The sequence below is a fragment of the Colobus angolensis genome, unplaced genomic scaffold (genome assembly GCF_000951035.1).
Source record: "Colobus angolensis palliatus isolate OR3802 unplaced genomic scaffold, Cang.pa_1.0 Scaffold509, whole genome shotgun sequence".
Taxonomy (NCBI): domain Eukaryota; kingdom Metazoa; phylum Chordata; class Mammalia; order Primates; family Cercopithecidae; genus Colobus; species Colobus angolensis.
In genome coordinates this window covers 457190-473489 of record NW_012118588.1, presented here as the reverse complement: position 1 = coordinate 473489, position 16300 = coordinate 457190, and the positions used below count along the sequence as shown (strand labels likewise).

The following is a 16300-nucleotide window of genomic DNA, read 5'->3' as shown; positions in this document are numbered from 1 at the left end:
CCTGCGCCGACACCGCGGCCGCACCCGGGCTCCCGGAGCCCCGGCGGCCCCAAGACCGCCTCTGGGTTTCACCCTAAATAAATCAATTACGACCTGAGCAAAAAGTTCTGTTCCAATCGTTGCTCTCCACCATTTCCATTGTTTGCTCTGGAATGAGCTGAATTATTTATGCCCTTCCCTCCTTCAGTCAAGGAGACGTGGGAGGAAACAGGGATGGGGATCCGCAGCCTGGAGGCCGACTCCGTTGGAACCGCGCCCGCCCCGCCAGGAGGCTCTGCCTGCTGGGCAAGGCGCGCTCAGCCAGCCCCGCACGCAGGCCGCTACCGGATGAAGGCTCAACCGAGGCCACTGCAGGTGGCAGGTGAGGTCACCGGGGCAGCTCTAGGCCCGGTCTAAATATCTCATCTGCTCTGTTCTTGGGCAGGTTACCTTACTTGTCCCCACCTGCAAAATGGGCACAACTGCAGCTCCAAGCTTGGAGCTGGGGGATTCCGCCCAAGACAGTTCAGGCAGGGTGCAGTCAGCACCCACAAGCGTTCCTTGTCCTTGTCTCTGCTGTGCTGATGATACAGATGGAGTATGACACCAGTCCCCGGGGACTGGCCTACCCGCTGGGGCTGGCTCATGTCCCAAGGGGATGTGCCTTCAGCAAAGCTTCTCAACCGTCCCCATCCCAGAGGGGCCCTCCTGCCTCAGACCAGCCTCCCAAAGAGATAGGACAGCAGGGAGGTTGGTTCAGGTGAGCCGAAAACATTGCTCAACCTCAGCACTCCAGACATTTGGGGCCAGATAATTCCTGTTAGGTGGGGCAGGCACCCTGTGCATGGCAGGATGTTGAGTGCACCCCTGGGCTCTCCTTGCCAGAACCCAGTGGAACCCTCCCCCTAGTCGTGACAACCAAAAGTCTCTCCAGACACTGCCAAATGTCCCCTGGGTCGGGGGAGGGGTGGCAAGGTCATTCTTGGTTGGGAGCATCTGATCCTCAGTGGACCAGGGCAAGGAACCTGAAGCTGGTGCTCCTGACCAGTGGGATCACAGAGTCCAGCCCCTCCTCCCAGAGCAGAGTGGCTCCACCAGCCTGTGGCCCCGGGCAGGCCGCTTAACCCCTGGAGCCAGGGTCCTCACTGTCAAATGGGGATGGTTACAGCGACTACTCCATAGGGTTGCTATGGGGGTGAGGGCATAAAGTCACGTAAAGGGCTTCAGATGGTGCCTGTCCCAGAAGACGCTCTACAGTCACTTGCATGAACACCTTTATGATTGTCATCATTCCTGTGGTGTGCTGAGGTTTCACAGACCCCCCCCTTATGGGGGAATCTAAGGCTCCAGGATGTTACATTGCTCACCAAAGGTCCCACGAGTATGGACAAAGCCAGAATGAATGGCAGGGACAGGGTCCCACCATCCCAGCTCCGTGAGCACACCTCCTACCGTGCACCCCAGCTGAGTGCAATGTGGACTCCCCCAAGGCTGGGGGTCTCTTGCTCCAGGCAGGGCTTACAGATCAAATTTCATCACGACAGGGAACCACAACAAGAGCTGGGGCAGGAGGCGTGCACCTCATTTCTCTGCCAGAACTGCCATATCGTTCCAGCATTTTGTTTCCAGCCATCCTCCCCAAAGCCTGGGAAGCTATTCCCAGAGAGAGCCAAGCTGCCAGAACAGGATTCTCAACTCGAGCCTTCCCAGGCATGAGCCAGTGCAGGCCTGGGGGGAGCCAGGAGAGGGACCTCCTGCTAGAATCTGAATGTTGTGTTCCCCACATTTGTAAGGTTGAAATCTGAGAACCAATGTTCTGGTATTAGGAAGTGTGGACTTTGAGAGGTCATTAGGTCATGAGGGTGGAGTCTCCATAAATGAGATTAGCACCCTTACAAAAGGAGCCTGAGGGAGCCTGTTCACCTTTCCATCATGTGAGGGCACAGCTAGAAGGTGCCCTCTAGGAGGAATGGGTCGTTACGACACATCAGTTCTGCTGGTGTCCTGCTCTTGGACTTCCCAGACCCCAGAACAGTGAGTAACACAATTCCATTGGTTGTAAATTACCCAGTCCAAGGTGTTTTTGTTATTGCAGCCCAAGCAGAAGACACCTCCCGAGGGCAGTGTCCAGCCCTAGTGCCTCCTAGTTCTCTGGACCCAGGTAGGTCTGGGTCAGGAGGTGGATTGAGGATGACCTCGGTGGGCCATCATGCCTTGCACCCCTATCAGGTTGGGGGTTGGGACCCAGATGCTCAGGAGGACAGGGGGCTGTCCCTGGGATGAGGCATGGGGTGTGCTTCCCCACCTCGCCCCTGTCCCAGATCCCCAGGGCCCTTGATATATCCTCCCCAGACCTTCACTCCCTGGCCTTCCTGCACCATGGCTGGGCCACTCTACCCTACAGGTGGGTGGGTGGGCACACCAAGCCCCCACCCTCAGCACCTCTCTTCTCTTGCTTTCCACTAGGAGACTCACATGCAAAATTTCTCAGACCTTTCACCTCCAATGCTGAAAAATTCCAACAAGCGTTCCACACTTTGTCTTGACCTGGTTTTTTATAACAAGACAGTTTCTGCCCTTCTCTGATGGTCCCCAAGTCTCTGATTTCCATTTGCTTTGATTTTCATCATCCTAGGAAATATTTAAAATGAGAACAGTTGAGTAGCTTTGGTACCTACTCAAAAAATCAATTGAAAAGCCAGTTGCTATGCAACCTCAAGTGTTGCCGACGCTCTGCCCCCTGGCTGGTGGCATATTGTATAAAATAAGATCATCTCTTTTCTTCTGCTTTATTTTTTTTAAGAAATGGAGAAAAATGTTGTTTTAGGAAAAACTTGAGATAACTCAGAGGCTTCTCATAAGCTAGAAGACAAACAACATGTCACTCAAACAAGTGCTACCAATTTTATCCCCACTGGAGCCTGGTGAGGCCGGGGGGACAGGCAATGGGGGAGCAGCAGGCGATGGGGGAGCGGCAGGTGATGGGGGAGCAGCAGGGGGGGAGATGGTCTATTTCTGTCACAATTTGGGATGAATAACAGGAACTGAATGCCTGGGCCACTTTCTGCTCAAGCCTGGGTCACGGTCTCATAGCCCCCAGAGTCTGCCTCCACCGCAGAGGGGACAGCTCAGCCCCTCCTGATGCCATCGGCTTGGTTCTGCCATGCTAAAATTCTTCCAGAGATGGGGGCCTCGTTCCTTGACAGGAAGCCTGTGGTTCCTTGAAGAGCAGCTCATCAGAATTCATCCTTACCATGTGCCAAACTTTGTCCCCAGAGCCCCATCGAGCAGCCCTGGCTGTGCATCTCTGTGAGCAAGCAGAGCCTGTTTCCTTGGACACAGGAGCTGAGCCTTTTGCACCCCAGATCTTGGCTGGGAAGTCCCCATCCTGGCCACTCCATCCATGGTTCCCTATTGCCTGCCACCCTGCTGTATTCCTTGCCGGTGCTCACCACTCTGTCGCTGTCTTGTCTGCTGCTCTACTGCCCGGACACAGGGCTCCTCTCCCCTCCTCGTTCATGTACCTTCCTGGAATTCAACAGCAGCTGCTCCGGAGGCCAGAGGCTCTGGGCTGGCCGGATGCTTTGGGGGCACCAGGATTCATCTCCCGCATCCACCCCATACCTCACAGACCTGAAAACAGGGCCCCCCCCAGTGCTATGCAAAGTGAAGGCTGTGCCTGGTGGACACAAACTGTTCCAGTCCACAGTGAGATAAGTACAGAAACTAGAAACTTTTATAGCAGTTGGATGGGTTGAGTTTATATCCACAGAATTTAATAATAAAAACCCAGAGCTAGAGTTTTTGGATACCTCGGTTTTCATCACATCTGCTTTTCTCAGTAATTCACTTATAATGTATGGTACGGAAGTATTGGTCTGTGATGGGTTTGAAATAGGAAAAAGAAAACAGCCAGGTCTCTGGCATTGAGGTGCACTGTGTGCTGCTGCTCCCCAGGATGGCCTCTCCCCTGGCCACCTGGGGATGGCAGATGGATCCTCCTGTCCCACAGATGCTGCTCCCAAGCCCTGTGGCCCACAGCGCATTCACTGAGTCAGCCGGGGCTTTTCCTGGTCACTGTGCCCTCTACCCCAAGCCTTCAGCCCAGCCCCCAGCAGCACCACCTCCTCTACTCTGCTATTTCCTGCACTTTTGCAGTGGGTCCAACCCCAAGCAATGAGGATTCACAACCTTGGCTCACTTCCCCTCTCACAGCCCGGAACCCTCCAAAGGAGAGCGCAGCAGCGGGCAGGCCTCGGCTGTTCTGGCAGTCCACACTCACCTGACCAACCGGTGGTTCCTGAGATCCCCGGGACACAGCAGACCCCATGGGAGCTGGCGTCCCCTACCCGCATCACTGCCTCCTGGGCTTGATCTAGGAGGCTTCTAGGAGGCAGGTGGGGTAGGGCCAGGCAGAAAAAGGTGGGCAGAGTATGCAGTGGGCTTTGCTGACCGCCACTCTGGGCAGGCATGAGTTAGGAGCAGAAAAAAAAGGCCCAGAATGCTGGAATGTTCCAGAACATTCCAGGAGGCCAGTCGTTCCTTAATCCCCAGGGTCTGACAGAGGGACGGGCTGTGGGTTGTCCTCCAAGCTAGGCTAAGGGGACTGGGGACAGGCACTGGGGCGGCCTGGGCCCCGCACCCCTCATAACCCAGCACTGCCTCTCTCCTGCCTCCTCAGCTGCTGGTCCACTGAGCCCTTGGGGCCGGGGGTGAGTGGGTTTCATCTGGAGTTAGCTCTGGAAGCATGCGTCCACCTTCCAGTACTGTCTTCCAATCCCTCACCGCCATCAGTTCTCAAGCCCCTTCCCAGGAGGAGGCGGAAGCAAGGCCAGCCTCAGTTCACCTATGTCCTCTCTGTTCTCTCTGTACCTGGTGTCACAGAAGTTGCCCAGTGCCCACCATGGGCTTGAGCTGATCTGCTTTGCTGGCTGTGGATCTCAGCACCCCCAGGGCCTGCACATGTCCCCATGTTGTCCCTGGGAAGAGCAGGCTGCACCTGACAACCAGTCCCCTGCCCACTGCCCCATTCCCGACTCTGCCAACAGGGAAAGAGGGGCCCCAGCAAAGGAGAGCCTCTGCAGGCACAGCGCATGAGGGGCAGGGGCCAGGGAGGCCCTGGCCAGGAGGGCAGTGCCTGCTAACCCAGGGGCGTGGGCTTCCCATGCAGGGGTGACCACGTACCTGTGGCAGCCTGCGTCCTCACTCCAAGATTTCTCATTTCCTTCAGGTGGACCCGCTGTAGGTGGGTCCCCTGCCTCTGCCACAGGAAACGTGAGATAGTGCCCATAGGGTGGAACACAGAAACCTCATTAATCCTCCCCAGCCCACTGCAGAGATGAGGTGCCAAGGGAAAGCATGAATTCTCTTTGATGTCTTCATTCAAATCAGAAATAAAGGACTGAGTGTGACAGAGCCCTGTGGCATGCCATCGGAGACCTTTCTCCAGAGTGCTGAATTCAGTTAAACGGCATCATTTGGATCCTACCATTTTTAAATGATTTTTTAAAAATCATTTAAAAAATTTAAATTTCATAAATTTAAAATGCACTGTTTTGTTTATAAAAGAAACATGTTGGGCCAGGTTCAGTTCGTCACACCTGTAATCCCAGTGCTATGGGAGACAGAGGCAGGAGAATCATTTGAGGCCGGGAGTTCAAGACCAGCCTGGGCAACATAGTGAGACCTTGTCTCTACCAAAAAAAAAAAAAAAAATTAATCGAGTGTGGGGATGTGTGCTGTAGTCCAAGCTACTTGGGAGGCTGAGATGAGAGGATCCCTTGAACCCAGGAGACTGAGGCTGTGGTGAGTTATGATTGCACAATCCACTCTCGCCTGGGCAACAGAGCAAGAGCCCATCTCTTAAAATAATAATAATAACAACCATGCTCATCATGTTGAATTTAAAAAATTCAGTAAAGTACAAAGAAGAAAATGAAAATTAATTGGCCTACTGCCCAGAGACAAATCCTGTTCACATCCGGTGTGTTCCTTCCAGTCTTTTCTGTAAATATGTTTGTACACCAAACTGAGATCATACGGAAAACTGATATCCTGCTTTTCAAACAAACAACAAACAACTTTAGACTGTAACCATTTCCCGATGCCATTAAACGTGCTTTGAGAATGCAATTCTGTGGCAGCCTAATATTCTACCACACAGGTTTATCATTACTTAACTAGACCACTATTATTGGACAATACAGGTTGTTTGCTATTGTTTACATGAGAGATGATGCCATGACCCTGGTCTTGTTCCTAAAACTTGGTCCACAGCTGGGATCACTGCTTTGGAACAGAATTGTAGAAATGAATGTCTGGGGTCATAGAAATTAGTATTTGGGGGCAAACATCAAGAACATTTTAAAGGCCGAGCATGGTGGTTTGTGCCTGTAATCCCAGCACTTTGGGAGGCTGAGGCGGGCGGATCACCTTAGGTCAGGAGTTTGAGACCACCCTGGTCAACCTGGTGAAACCCCGTCTGTACTAAAAATACAAAAAATTAGCTGGGTGTGGTGGCATGCACCTGTAATCCCAGCTACTTAGGAGGAGGCTGAGGCAGGAGAATCGCTTGAACCCAGGTGGTGGAGGTTGCAGTGAGCTGCGATTGCACCACTGTACTCCAGCCTGGGCAACAGAGCAAGACTGCATCTCAAAAAAAAAAAAAAGAACATTTTTAAGGGCAGTGATAAATATTGCTACATTTCCTTGGAATATTTGTACTCATACCGAAAGTGTGTGCATGCTTCATTCACCCAGCCATAAATCCCTCTTCATCTTAACAGAGTTGGTGCTTTATAAATGGTGTATTATTTATTTCTTTAACAGTAAAGTTAGATACTTTTCCATATGGGTTTTCTCTTAGCTACTTGGATTTTTTTGTTTCCTTCCGTTGCCAATTTTGTTTCCTTATGATTTAGAGGAGGTCTTTATAGATTAAGACGTATTTGTCACATTGCAAATGTTTTTCCTGCTTGTCAGTTGCCTTTTCATTGTGTTTTTTGACAGAAGTTTTGTATTATACTTATTCAAATATATCTATATTCCCCTTACAATTCCTTCAATTGGATTTATGCTTAGAAAGCTCTTGACAACCAATATTTTCTTCTTGATTTGTGTGATTTAAATAGTTGAATGTTGCACTGGCTTATATTTGGCATATGATAATTTAATTTCCTATTTATTAAATTTATGTTATATTTATTCATAACGCAATAACCATCCTGTGTTTATCACGTTAGGTTATTTGTAAGAGGGGTATTTTCAACTATTTTATTCAACTGAACTGTCTGTGAAAGTTTATGCAAATACGGCCCTATTTTAATTATCTTCACTTCACAAGGTGTTTGGAGGAAGTCTCTTACTTGCTTGGGCTCCACACCTGTCTCAGCCATTCTTGACCGTTCATGCTCCTAGATGGCACTTTGAATCACTTCATAACATTTCCAACTATGAATCTGGGAAAGGTCAACCTCTCGATTACACCCAGCTTCCCATGAAGACAGCATTCATGTCTTCATTTATGATCACTTTCTTCCTATCATTAATCACATACAATTTCCTTCCAATGGGTCCTTCGTCTGTCTTGTCAGGACTATTCCAGGTATTGTACATTTTTGGTTACTACCATAATGGAAATTTTCTCTCCCTGTTTTCCCTACTACCAAGGCTTTTTTTTTTTTTCGGTTCACACAGAAGCTGCTGACTTTTTAAACAGTGGTCTTACATTTGGCCACGTCACCAAACTCCTCTCCCAACTCGACAGGTTGTCCCACGGATTCTTTTAGGTTTTCCCGATACACGATTAACAGCAAACAGTGAGGATTTGTCTCTGCTCTTTTCCAATGTTAGCTTCATGTCACATAAAACTATCTAGGATTTTCAGAACCACAGTAACTAGTTTATGGGTCTTTTTTTGTTGTTGTTTCCAAGACTATCTCCAGGGCAGTGCTCCCCAAAGCTGGTTTGGTGGGCTGTGGATTTGGCGAGGAAGAAACTTCCGTGGAGAAAGTTTTCAGAGACCACCTGGACTGCTCTGGCTCTCGGGGGTGCACCGTGCACATGTCCATAGGAAAGTCTACGGGAAATTTCACCCCCGGGCATGCCCATCTGCCTTTGTTTTACCAGCATTTTCCAGACTTCTTTGACCTTGGGACGCCTCTATGGTCCTCTGTAACATCTACGCATATCCTAAGAATTCGCTGTGCAGAACACTTGTAGGGAAACGTGCTGCTTTTTCCACCTTTAAACACAATCTTGGTTGTCCTGTTGCCCTCTGTTACTAGTTTTCTGGATTTTTTTAAAAGGAGGAGTGCCCTGTGAGGGGCTATGGGGCCGTCATGCCCTTGCCCTGACCAAGCCTTCAACACCGGAGCCCTGGGGCCTCTCTCCCAGACACCCCCCAGGCAGCAAGCTCCTCATGCCTGCAGCTGCTTCTGCTACCCCCAGCTCCAGACCTCTGCAGGGCTCCAGACCCACATCCACCTCCTCTTGGCCTCCTGCACTGGGATGGCACCAGGCACCTCTAACAACATCGCAGTTGACCTCTTCAGCTTCCCTCCTGTGCTCCCCAATCTCACGGGTTGATACCATCATCTACCCCGCTGAGTGTATCCACCTTCACCCACGTAGTGCCACATCCTCTCGAAGTGACCTCCTCTGTCCTCCTGTCTGTATCCCTGGACCCAGGCATGGTCCCAGTCTAGCTGCCATCATCCCCCATTTGATGGCAGTGACTGTCTCCTAAGTCACTGCTTCCACCTGCCACTTCTGCATACAGGAGCCAGCGATCTTCTTTTTCTTTTTTGAGACGGAATCTCGCTCACTGCAAGCTCCCCCGCCCAGGTTCACACCATTCTCCTGGCTCAGTCTGCCGAGTAGCTGGGACTACAGGCGCCCGCCACCATGCCCGGCTAATTTTTTTGTATTTTTAGTAGAGAAGGGGTTTCACCACGTTAGTCAGAGTGGTCTGGATCTCCTGACCTCATGATCCGCCTGCCTCGGCCTCCCAAAGTGCTGGGATTACAGGTGTGAGCCACCACGCCTGGCCAACAGGAGCCAGTGACATTCTCAGAAGTGCACATGGGATCGTGTCACTCTGCTTAAAGCTGCCCTCATGGGCAAGTCAAACCCCTTGGCGGGCCACGCAGATCTGCTCTGCTTCTTGTGATCTGCTCCTTCCGGCGTCTTTGGCATTGGGTCTGCTCTTCCTGTCCCTGTGCTCCTCCCTCTGGGTTCAGGTGCCCTCCCTCCCCTCCCAGCCTGTGAACTCAGAGCATCTCTGTGCTGGTAACTTCACTGGACCATCTTCGGGTCAGGGTGGAACGGTCACTTCCTCCCGTTGCTTTTCCTGACCTTGTAAAGACTGCCTGCCCCGCATCTCCTCCATCCAGCCCTGAGCCCTGGTACAATTGTTTCCTTGTCTAGATCTCCCTTCTGGAAGCGGTCCCCTGAGGACAGGGACCCTGCCAGGGAATATTCCCAGCACGGCACTTCCCACACAGAAGCCCTTCACACAGTATTTGTTAGAGGATGAGTTTTGTCATTTGGGAACTGATGTGATGAACTGTATGAATAGATTTCTGATATTAAACAATCTCTACATTTCTAGGATAAGCCCTAGTTGGTCATGGTGGAAGTTTCTCTTTATGCATTATTCAATTAAACTCTTAATGCCTTGGCATTTTTACTTCTATTTTCAGAAGCAAGACAGGTCTGTACTTTGTCCTGACGGGCTACCTCTGGCATCCGGGTATAAGGGTCCCATTGACTACGAAAGATACATTGGGTAGATTTCAGAATACATGAGTTTACGGGGTATTGTATTAGTCTTGCTTGATAAGTGCTTGCAAATGAGTATGAATGCACTGGCAAAACTTTGGAAAAGGTGAAGAACTTGAGTTCCCTCCATGGTTATGGGACTTATGATGTATTCTCCATTTTTTAGAGTCAGCTTTGAAATATTCACATCTCCTCAGGAAATCCTCAGTTTCCCCAGGATCTCCATGTCCCTGGCACAGAGATCCTCAAATTCTCACCTTCAGGGTCTGACTCTCTTCTGCAAATGTTCTGACTGTGGTCACATACTCCTTCTACCTACCTGAGGCAGTTAAGGAAAAAAAGGAAAAGAAAAAGAAAAGGCTTAGGGCCGGGACGATTTAGCACAGAGCCTGCTAAGGAATAGTTAATAAAGGAGGCTTTATTCTAGTAAGTACTCAAGACTGGGAAGGAGCAGACACTTTGGAGGCCAAATAAGATCCGAAGCTTTGCCAGCACTGGTACGCGATTAACCCTAGCCAATTACAAAATTTTTCTTTTTAAACAATACAGGAGCAACCCGCAGGGGAAATGCAAGCTGCCACCTGGAACCCAGACCAGTCAATGGGATAATCTTTTCTCCCCTTTCTAGCCCCAGGACCAGGAGTTTCCCATTTCTGGAAACTTCCAAAAGAGGATATAACTCTGTCCATCTCTCATGCCAAAGACTTGAAAATTCCTAAAACACCAGAGGATCCTGGCCAGGAAGGGACAGGCTGGAAGGCCGGAACAGAGAACCCCACTGGAGGCAGGCAGAGAGCCACATGGGATAGTCCAAAGACCCCCCCTCCTGTGAAAGGAGAGCTGGAACCAGATTGCTGGGCTGGGGCCCACCCCCAGGCCCTGCATCTGTGTGGTCCAAAGCCCACTGCCACAAACGTGGGATAGAGGGCTCAGCAAGCCTCTCTCTGCCCTCCCAGCCAGCATTCACTGGCAGAGGAGGCCCTGCATATCCCTCCTCCACTGATCACCCCTGGGCCTCCAAAGCGGCCGGCTGCAGAGAGCCTCCCAACAGCTTCCCAGTGGGCAGATGGCCCTGAATGCTTTCCTTTCTGCCAGAAGAAACATCTTGTTGTAGTCACATTACGTATACTCTTTCTGATCTTTTGGTTTGTGCCTTCTCTCTTTTTTTCTAGATTAAATAGGCCAGAGGGTTGCTTTTTCCAAAGCTGTCTTATTCCTTGATTCTATGTGTTTCTTCTGTTTTCTAATTTATCTGTTTCTGCTTTTTCTGAATTATTTCCTTATGTTTGCTTTCCTTAGGTTTTTGGTTTTGTTGCTGTTGAAATTCATTCCAATGTATTGAGTTGAAGGCAGAGCTAATTTGTGTCAAACATATCACCCAAGGAAGAAGCTTTTGGAAAATATCTGTGAATTTGCCTCTGAATACAGCTTTAACCACATTCTATAAGATTCGACAGTAGTGCTCTTGTTTTTATTTGCGTTCCAAATAGTCTGTAACTGCAATCCTAATATTCTCTTGCCTTGCTCTGTTGCCCAGGCTGGAGTGCAGTGGCGTGATCTCAGCTCACTGCAACCTCTGCCCCCTGGGTTCAAGCAATTCGCCCACCTCAGTCTCCCAAGTAGCTGGGACTACAGGCACATGCCACCACACCCAGCTAATTTTTGTATTTTTTTGGTAGAGACAGGGTTTTACCACGTTGGCCAGCCTGGTCTTGAACTCCTGACCTCAAGTGATCTACCCACCTTGACCTCCCAAAGTGCTAGGATTACAGGTGTGAGTGACCATGCCCGGCCCCTAGCAGGCTTTTTTTTTTTTTAAGTTTTCAAATGAATTTTATTTTTTTAGGTTTATAAATTCTGCTGCTCCCACCCCTAGTTTTAGGCATTTCATCAGAGAACATGGACGAAATCATTTTTGTTGTATAAAATTCACATTTTCTTTATGACCCAAAACACTTCTATAATTTTTAAGTGTTCTGTGATTCCTCAGAAAGGAGGTACATCTTTTTTTCTGTAGAGCAAGGGAAACAGTGATATAACCACTAATTTAACTTTACTCATTGTGTCATTCAAAAATTCTATGCCTTATTAGCATCTAATCTGTGAAAGGCTTTGAAAAGGGTATTAGAGACTCTCATAGTTAGGTTTTTGCCACTTTCCCCTTTGTTCCAAGGATCTGCTTTGGGATGTTTTATGTTCTCTTGGGGTGCATGAAGGCCTGTAACTGGCATCCGCCCTGTGGGTGCCTTCAGTCACTGTGCAATGAGGTGCTTGGTGGGTGTAGGGAAGTGGCCCCAAACCTACTTAGTATTCCTGGGATCCCTTCTGCCACTGGAGCCCTTCGTCGTCATTCTCACATCGTGTGCCCTGTAAGTTGCATGCAGTTTTTTATTTTTTGAGACTGAGATTCTCTTTGAACAGAGTTCAACCTTTATATAATTATCTGATGTGTTTGATCCTATTATGATTTGATTATGATTTGATTTTCTATGCACAGTCAGACCACAGTCAGCTTGAATTCAGCTGTCTGAGTGAGAAGCCTGACTCCTCAGGTGCTGGATGGCCCTGGCCGCTGACCTGGGCATGCCACTAAGTCACATTAATCCTCTGTGTTCTTATCTGTGAAATGGGCAGAGTCACAGCGTGCACCCCTCCATCTGCATTCATCCGTACAAAGTGCTCCCCACACGGCTGGTACAGGCACTTTGCAGTCCACACTGGCCGCACCATGGGGCTCCTCTCTTCCTCTATCTCTGTCTGCACAGCATCCTGTGCTTCCATCCCAGGTCACTGTCCCTGGCAGCTACACACCCATGCCCACTGCCAGGAAAGGGTGTCCCAGGTTTGGCTGCAAAAGGAAATGGGACGGGCAAGAGGACCCAGCTGGGACAGCAGCTGAGGCCAGAGGAGAGGAGGCCACAGATTTAATACAGGGACAGGAGTCCAAGGGAGGGTCGTGTAAACCACGTGTTTCTGAGGCTTTGACATCCAAGCCTTGCTGACTCTAGAGGGACGGCCCCCGCCACCGGTGGGAAGCAGTGCTTAGAGACAGGAAACAATTCATCCACGGGCACATTTTTCAGATACAAACCAACCAATCCAGCGGCCATGTCCCCAGCCACCTCCTTTGTCATACCTCACACTCTGAGCCACTGTCCGCCTGCCCTCATTACCCAGGGCCAGGTGCCAGAAAACTCAGGACTGCTCCACTCCCCAGAGCCCTACTGGAATTATTCAAACTGGCCGACCTGAAGCCAGCTCACCCTGTCTCCGTTGGTCCTTCCTGCAGAAACAACACGGACTCAGGCCGCTGTTTACCCAACTCCCTCTGCCTCCTGACCAACCCTGGTGCCTCCCTGTGTGACCCCCGTGGCCTGGTATGTCTCTTCCTCTAGGGATCTGGGATAACAGACTCTTTTCAGTGAACGATAGTAATGGCCACATTTTAAAACAACGGGTGAAAGAGAGCAGGTATCTAGGGGCAGCTCATGAATTTCTTGTTTCTTTTTTTTTTTTTTTTTGAGACGGAGTCTTGCTCTGTCGCCCAGGCTGGAGTGCTGTGGCGCGATCTCGGCTCACTGCGAGCTCTGCCTCCCAGGTTCACGCCATTCTCCTGCCTCAGCCTCCCAGGTAACTGGGATTACAGGCGCCCACCACCACGCCCGGCTAATTTTTTTGTATTGTTTTAGTAGAGACGGGGTTTTCACCATGTTAGCCAGGGAGTTTCTTGTTTCTTATAGGAACCTCAGGGGAGGCAGGGAGAGGCAGGGTGGTTCTGGCAAATGCAAACGCTCTCCAAGGAGGCCCATGCCTCCCTCCCAGGCCCCTCACTCTGAGTGGGTGGAGGCAGGCCCGGCTGGCCACAGTGCACTCACCTTCCCATAGCTTAGGAGGATGATCCGCACCAGGACCACATTGATGTGGGCACCCAAGGACTCGTCATGGTAGATTTCATTGACCTGAAAGAAACAGGGACGCGTCAGTGGGAACCACAGGTCCTAGAACGGGCTCTGGCTCTGCCAATGGGATGACCCCCCAACTGGCTCCCAGGCCTGGGACCCCCACCCGCTCCTGCCTCTTCCCATGCTTTCCAGCCAGGCATCACCGTCATCTGGGAGCCACCTTGTGACCCTTCCCTCATTGTCCCCTACCCCCGACCCTCCAGGCTGCCACCACCGCCTGCTGCGATCACTGCAGCCCTTTTCTGAGCAACCCCACCCACTAGCCCAGGGATTCCTCGCCTGGGGCCTGAACATGGAACGTGGGCAGGGAAGGCAGCCCTACACTTGCTGTGGCTTCCAACTGAAACACGACCTTCCCTTCAACAGTGAATGTGGTCAACGGACCCCTGGGGCACAGGCAGGACTGGGACTGGCCCTGGAAGAAGTCACTCCAAGCTGTTGCTGGTGGGTGTGGGGGTTACCTACAAGCATCGCTACTTGGAAATGGGGGTGGTTCTAGGCCCACCACCAGGTATAAGGTTTTAACGTGTTAATTAAAAGCTCATTATTGCATCCCCAACGTGCTCTCCCTGTTCTGTTTTGATGGCTGGAGCTTCTGCAATCGCCGGCCTCTGTACTTACCACAGTTGTTTTTTTTGTTTTTGTTTTTGTTTTTTTGAGACGGAGTCTCTCTCTGTGGCCCAGGCTGGAGTGCAGTGGCACGATCTCGGTTCGCTGCAAGCTCTGCCTCCCAGGTTCACGCCATTCTCCTGCCTCAGCCTCCCGAGTAGCTGGGACTACAGGTGCCCCCCAACACACCCGGCTGACTTTTTGTATTTTTAGTAGAGACGGGGTATCACTGTGTTAGCCAGGATGGTCTCGATCTCCTGAACTCATGATCCGCCTGCCTTGGCCTCCCAAAGTGCTGGGATTACAGGCATGAGCCACCGCACGCGGCCTACAGTGGTATTCTTACATGTGTTTCATTCTTCCCATTTAAAACCATTATTTTGAGCAGGTGCCAATGGGCTTCAGCAGATGTCAAAGGGATCCATGGCACGAAAACAGGGGGTGAGCTCCCCTTTCACAGAACACAGCCAGCAAGACCCTCCAGAAATATAGGTCATGTTACCCCGGGCTCGAGGCTGTTAAGGGCTTCCTTCCCACTGAGCCCCCACCCTCCAGCTTCCCACCACACACACCCAGGACCCTTCCTAGCACAGCCCCCTCCCGGTCACCTCCTTTGTTGGTTGACCAAAGCCTACTCCTCCTCGAAGTCAGCTCAGCGGTCACTTCCCCCTGGAAGGCCCCTCGCAGGCCTGATCCTCTCCTCATCAAGCACAAAGTGTATTACTCCTGGAGCCCTCTGTGTGCCCTTGTGGGCTGGGCAGCCACCTGCATCATCCCTGCTTGCACGCCCAGGGCCAGGCTGAGCAGCGCCTGGCAGGGACTCAGGGATACCCGCTGACAGGCTCAAGACATTGGCACCATCAGGAAGTGGAGAAGCAGGAACTGGCCACGCACCCCTCCCCATGTGCAGACCGAGCCCAGGGGCTGCTGATGGGCTCCAGACGCGGCCAAGACATACTTCCCGGAGCCTGCTGCCACGCCAGGCCAGCACACACTCCCTGCACTCCAATCTGCAGAGCCTCCATCTGAGCAAGTCATTGCTACCTCGAAACAGTGGGGAGGCACCTCAGCAAACCTGAGAGTTAACAAGGAGAATCACATCATGATGGATGGGTGGACAGGCACACAGGGCCTGCAAGACAAGGATCCCGGGGCCCGCTGGCATTGGTGCTGGGAACAAAGACGGCCCCAATTGTGCGGCAGGGTTTGTGAGCATGCAGGCCCCTGCTAAGGGGACCATCCAGCCCCAACGCAGCTCCTGCCAGCAACTGCTGCCCAGCAAATTTACATCTGATTGTAAATGGGCTCCCACAAGTCCCCCTTCTCTTTCCTATAGGCAAGGGACAACTCATCAGACCCACAGGAGAGTGGCTGGTCACCGTGGCTCCGGGCCGTGGGTGTCTAGGGAGGGTGGGTTGGCAACCCCTGTGGGCGCTGAGGGTTATCCTCTAGACCCCCAGGGACCCATCTCGCCCCTGCGGCTGACGAGGTGGAGCTCCAAGGAGGGCACCCAGGTCCCCAGGAAGCCTCGCCATGTGACCATCGCCCTCCGTTTCCTCTGTAAAGTGAGGATCGCTGCCCCCCCATCACAAAGCTGTTGTGGGGATGAAATCTCCAATGGAATGGTGCTTGTGCAAACAATGAAACAGTTTCTTCTTCACTGCTGGTAAACCATAGTGCCCTGCAGCTCCCTGCGAGGTGCTGGGGGTAGGGTATGCACCCCTGAACCACAGAAGTCCTTGCCCAGCTTTGAGGGTCAGACTAGATTTTTTAGTCCATGCTGGCACAGTAGCCTTAAAAGCCAATTTTTCTTAAGAAAGAAAGGGTTTCTGGCCGGGCGCGGTGGCTCAAGCCTGTAATCCCAGCACTTTGGGAGGCCAAGACGGGCGGATCACAAGGTCAGGAGATTGAGACCATCCTGGCTAACAAGGTGAAACCCCGTCTCTACTAAAAAATACAAAAAACTAGCC

At 51.3% G+C, this 16300-nt stretch overlaps 1 protein-coding gene across 1 annotated transcript in view; it reads right to left on the bottom strand.

Moving 5' to 3' along the window:
• The window catches only part of ADAMTS2 (ADAM metallopeptidase with thrombospondin type 1 motif, 2), a 244122-nt gene that overhangs the window by 58076 nt on the left and 169746 nt on the right, over positions 1-16300 (bottom strand). The window contains exon 7 of the mRNA XM_011960174.1: positions 13635-13718. Coding sequence (XP_011815564.1) covers positions 13635-13718 — 84 coding nt within the window. The remainder of the gene's footprint in view (positions 1-13634; positions 13719-16300) is intronic.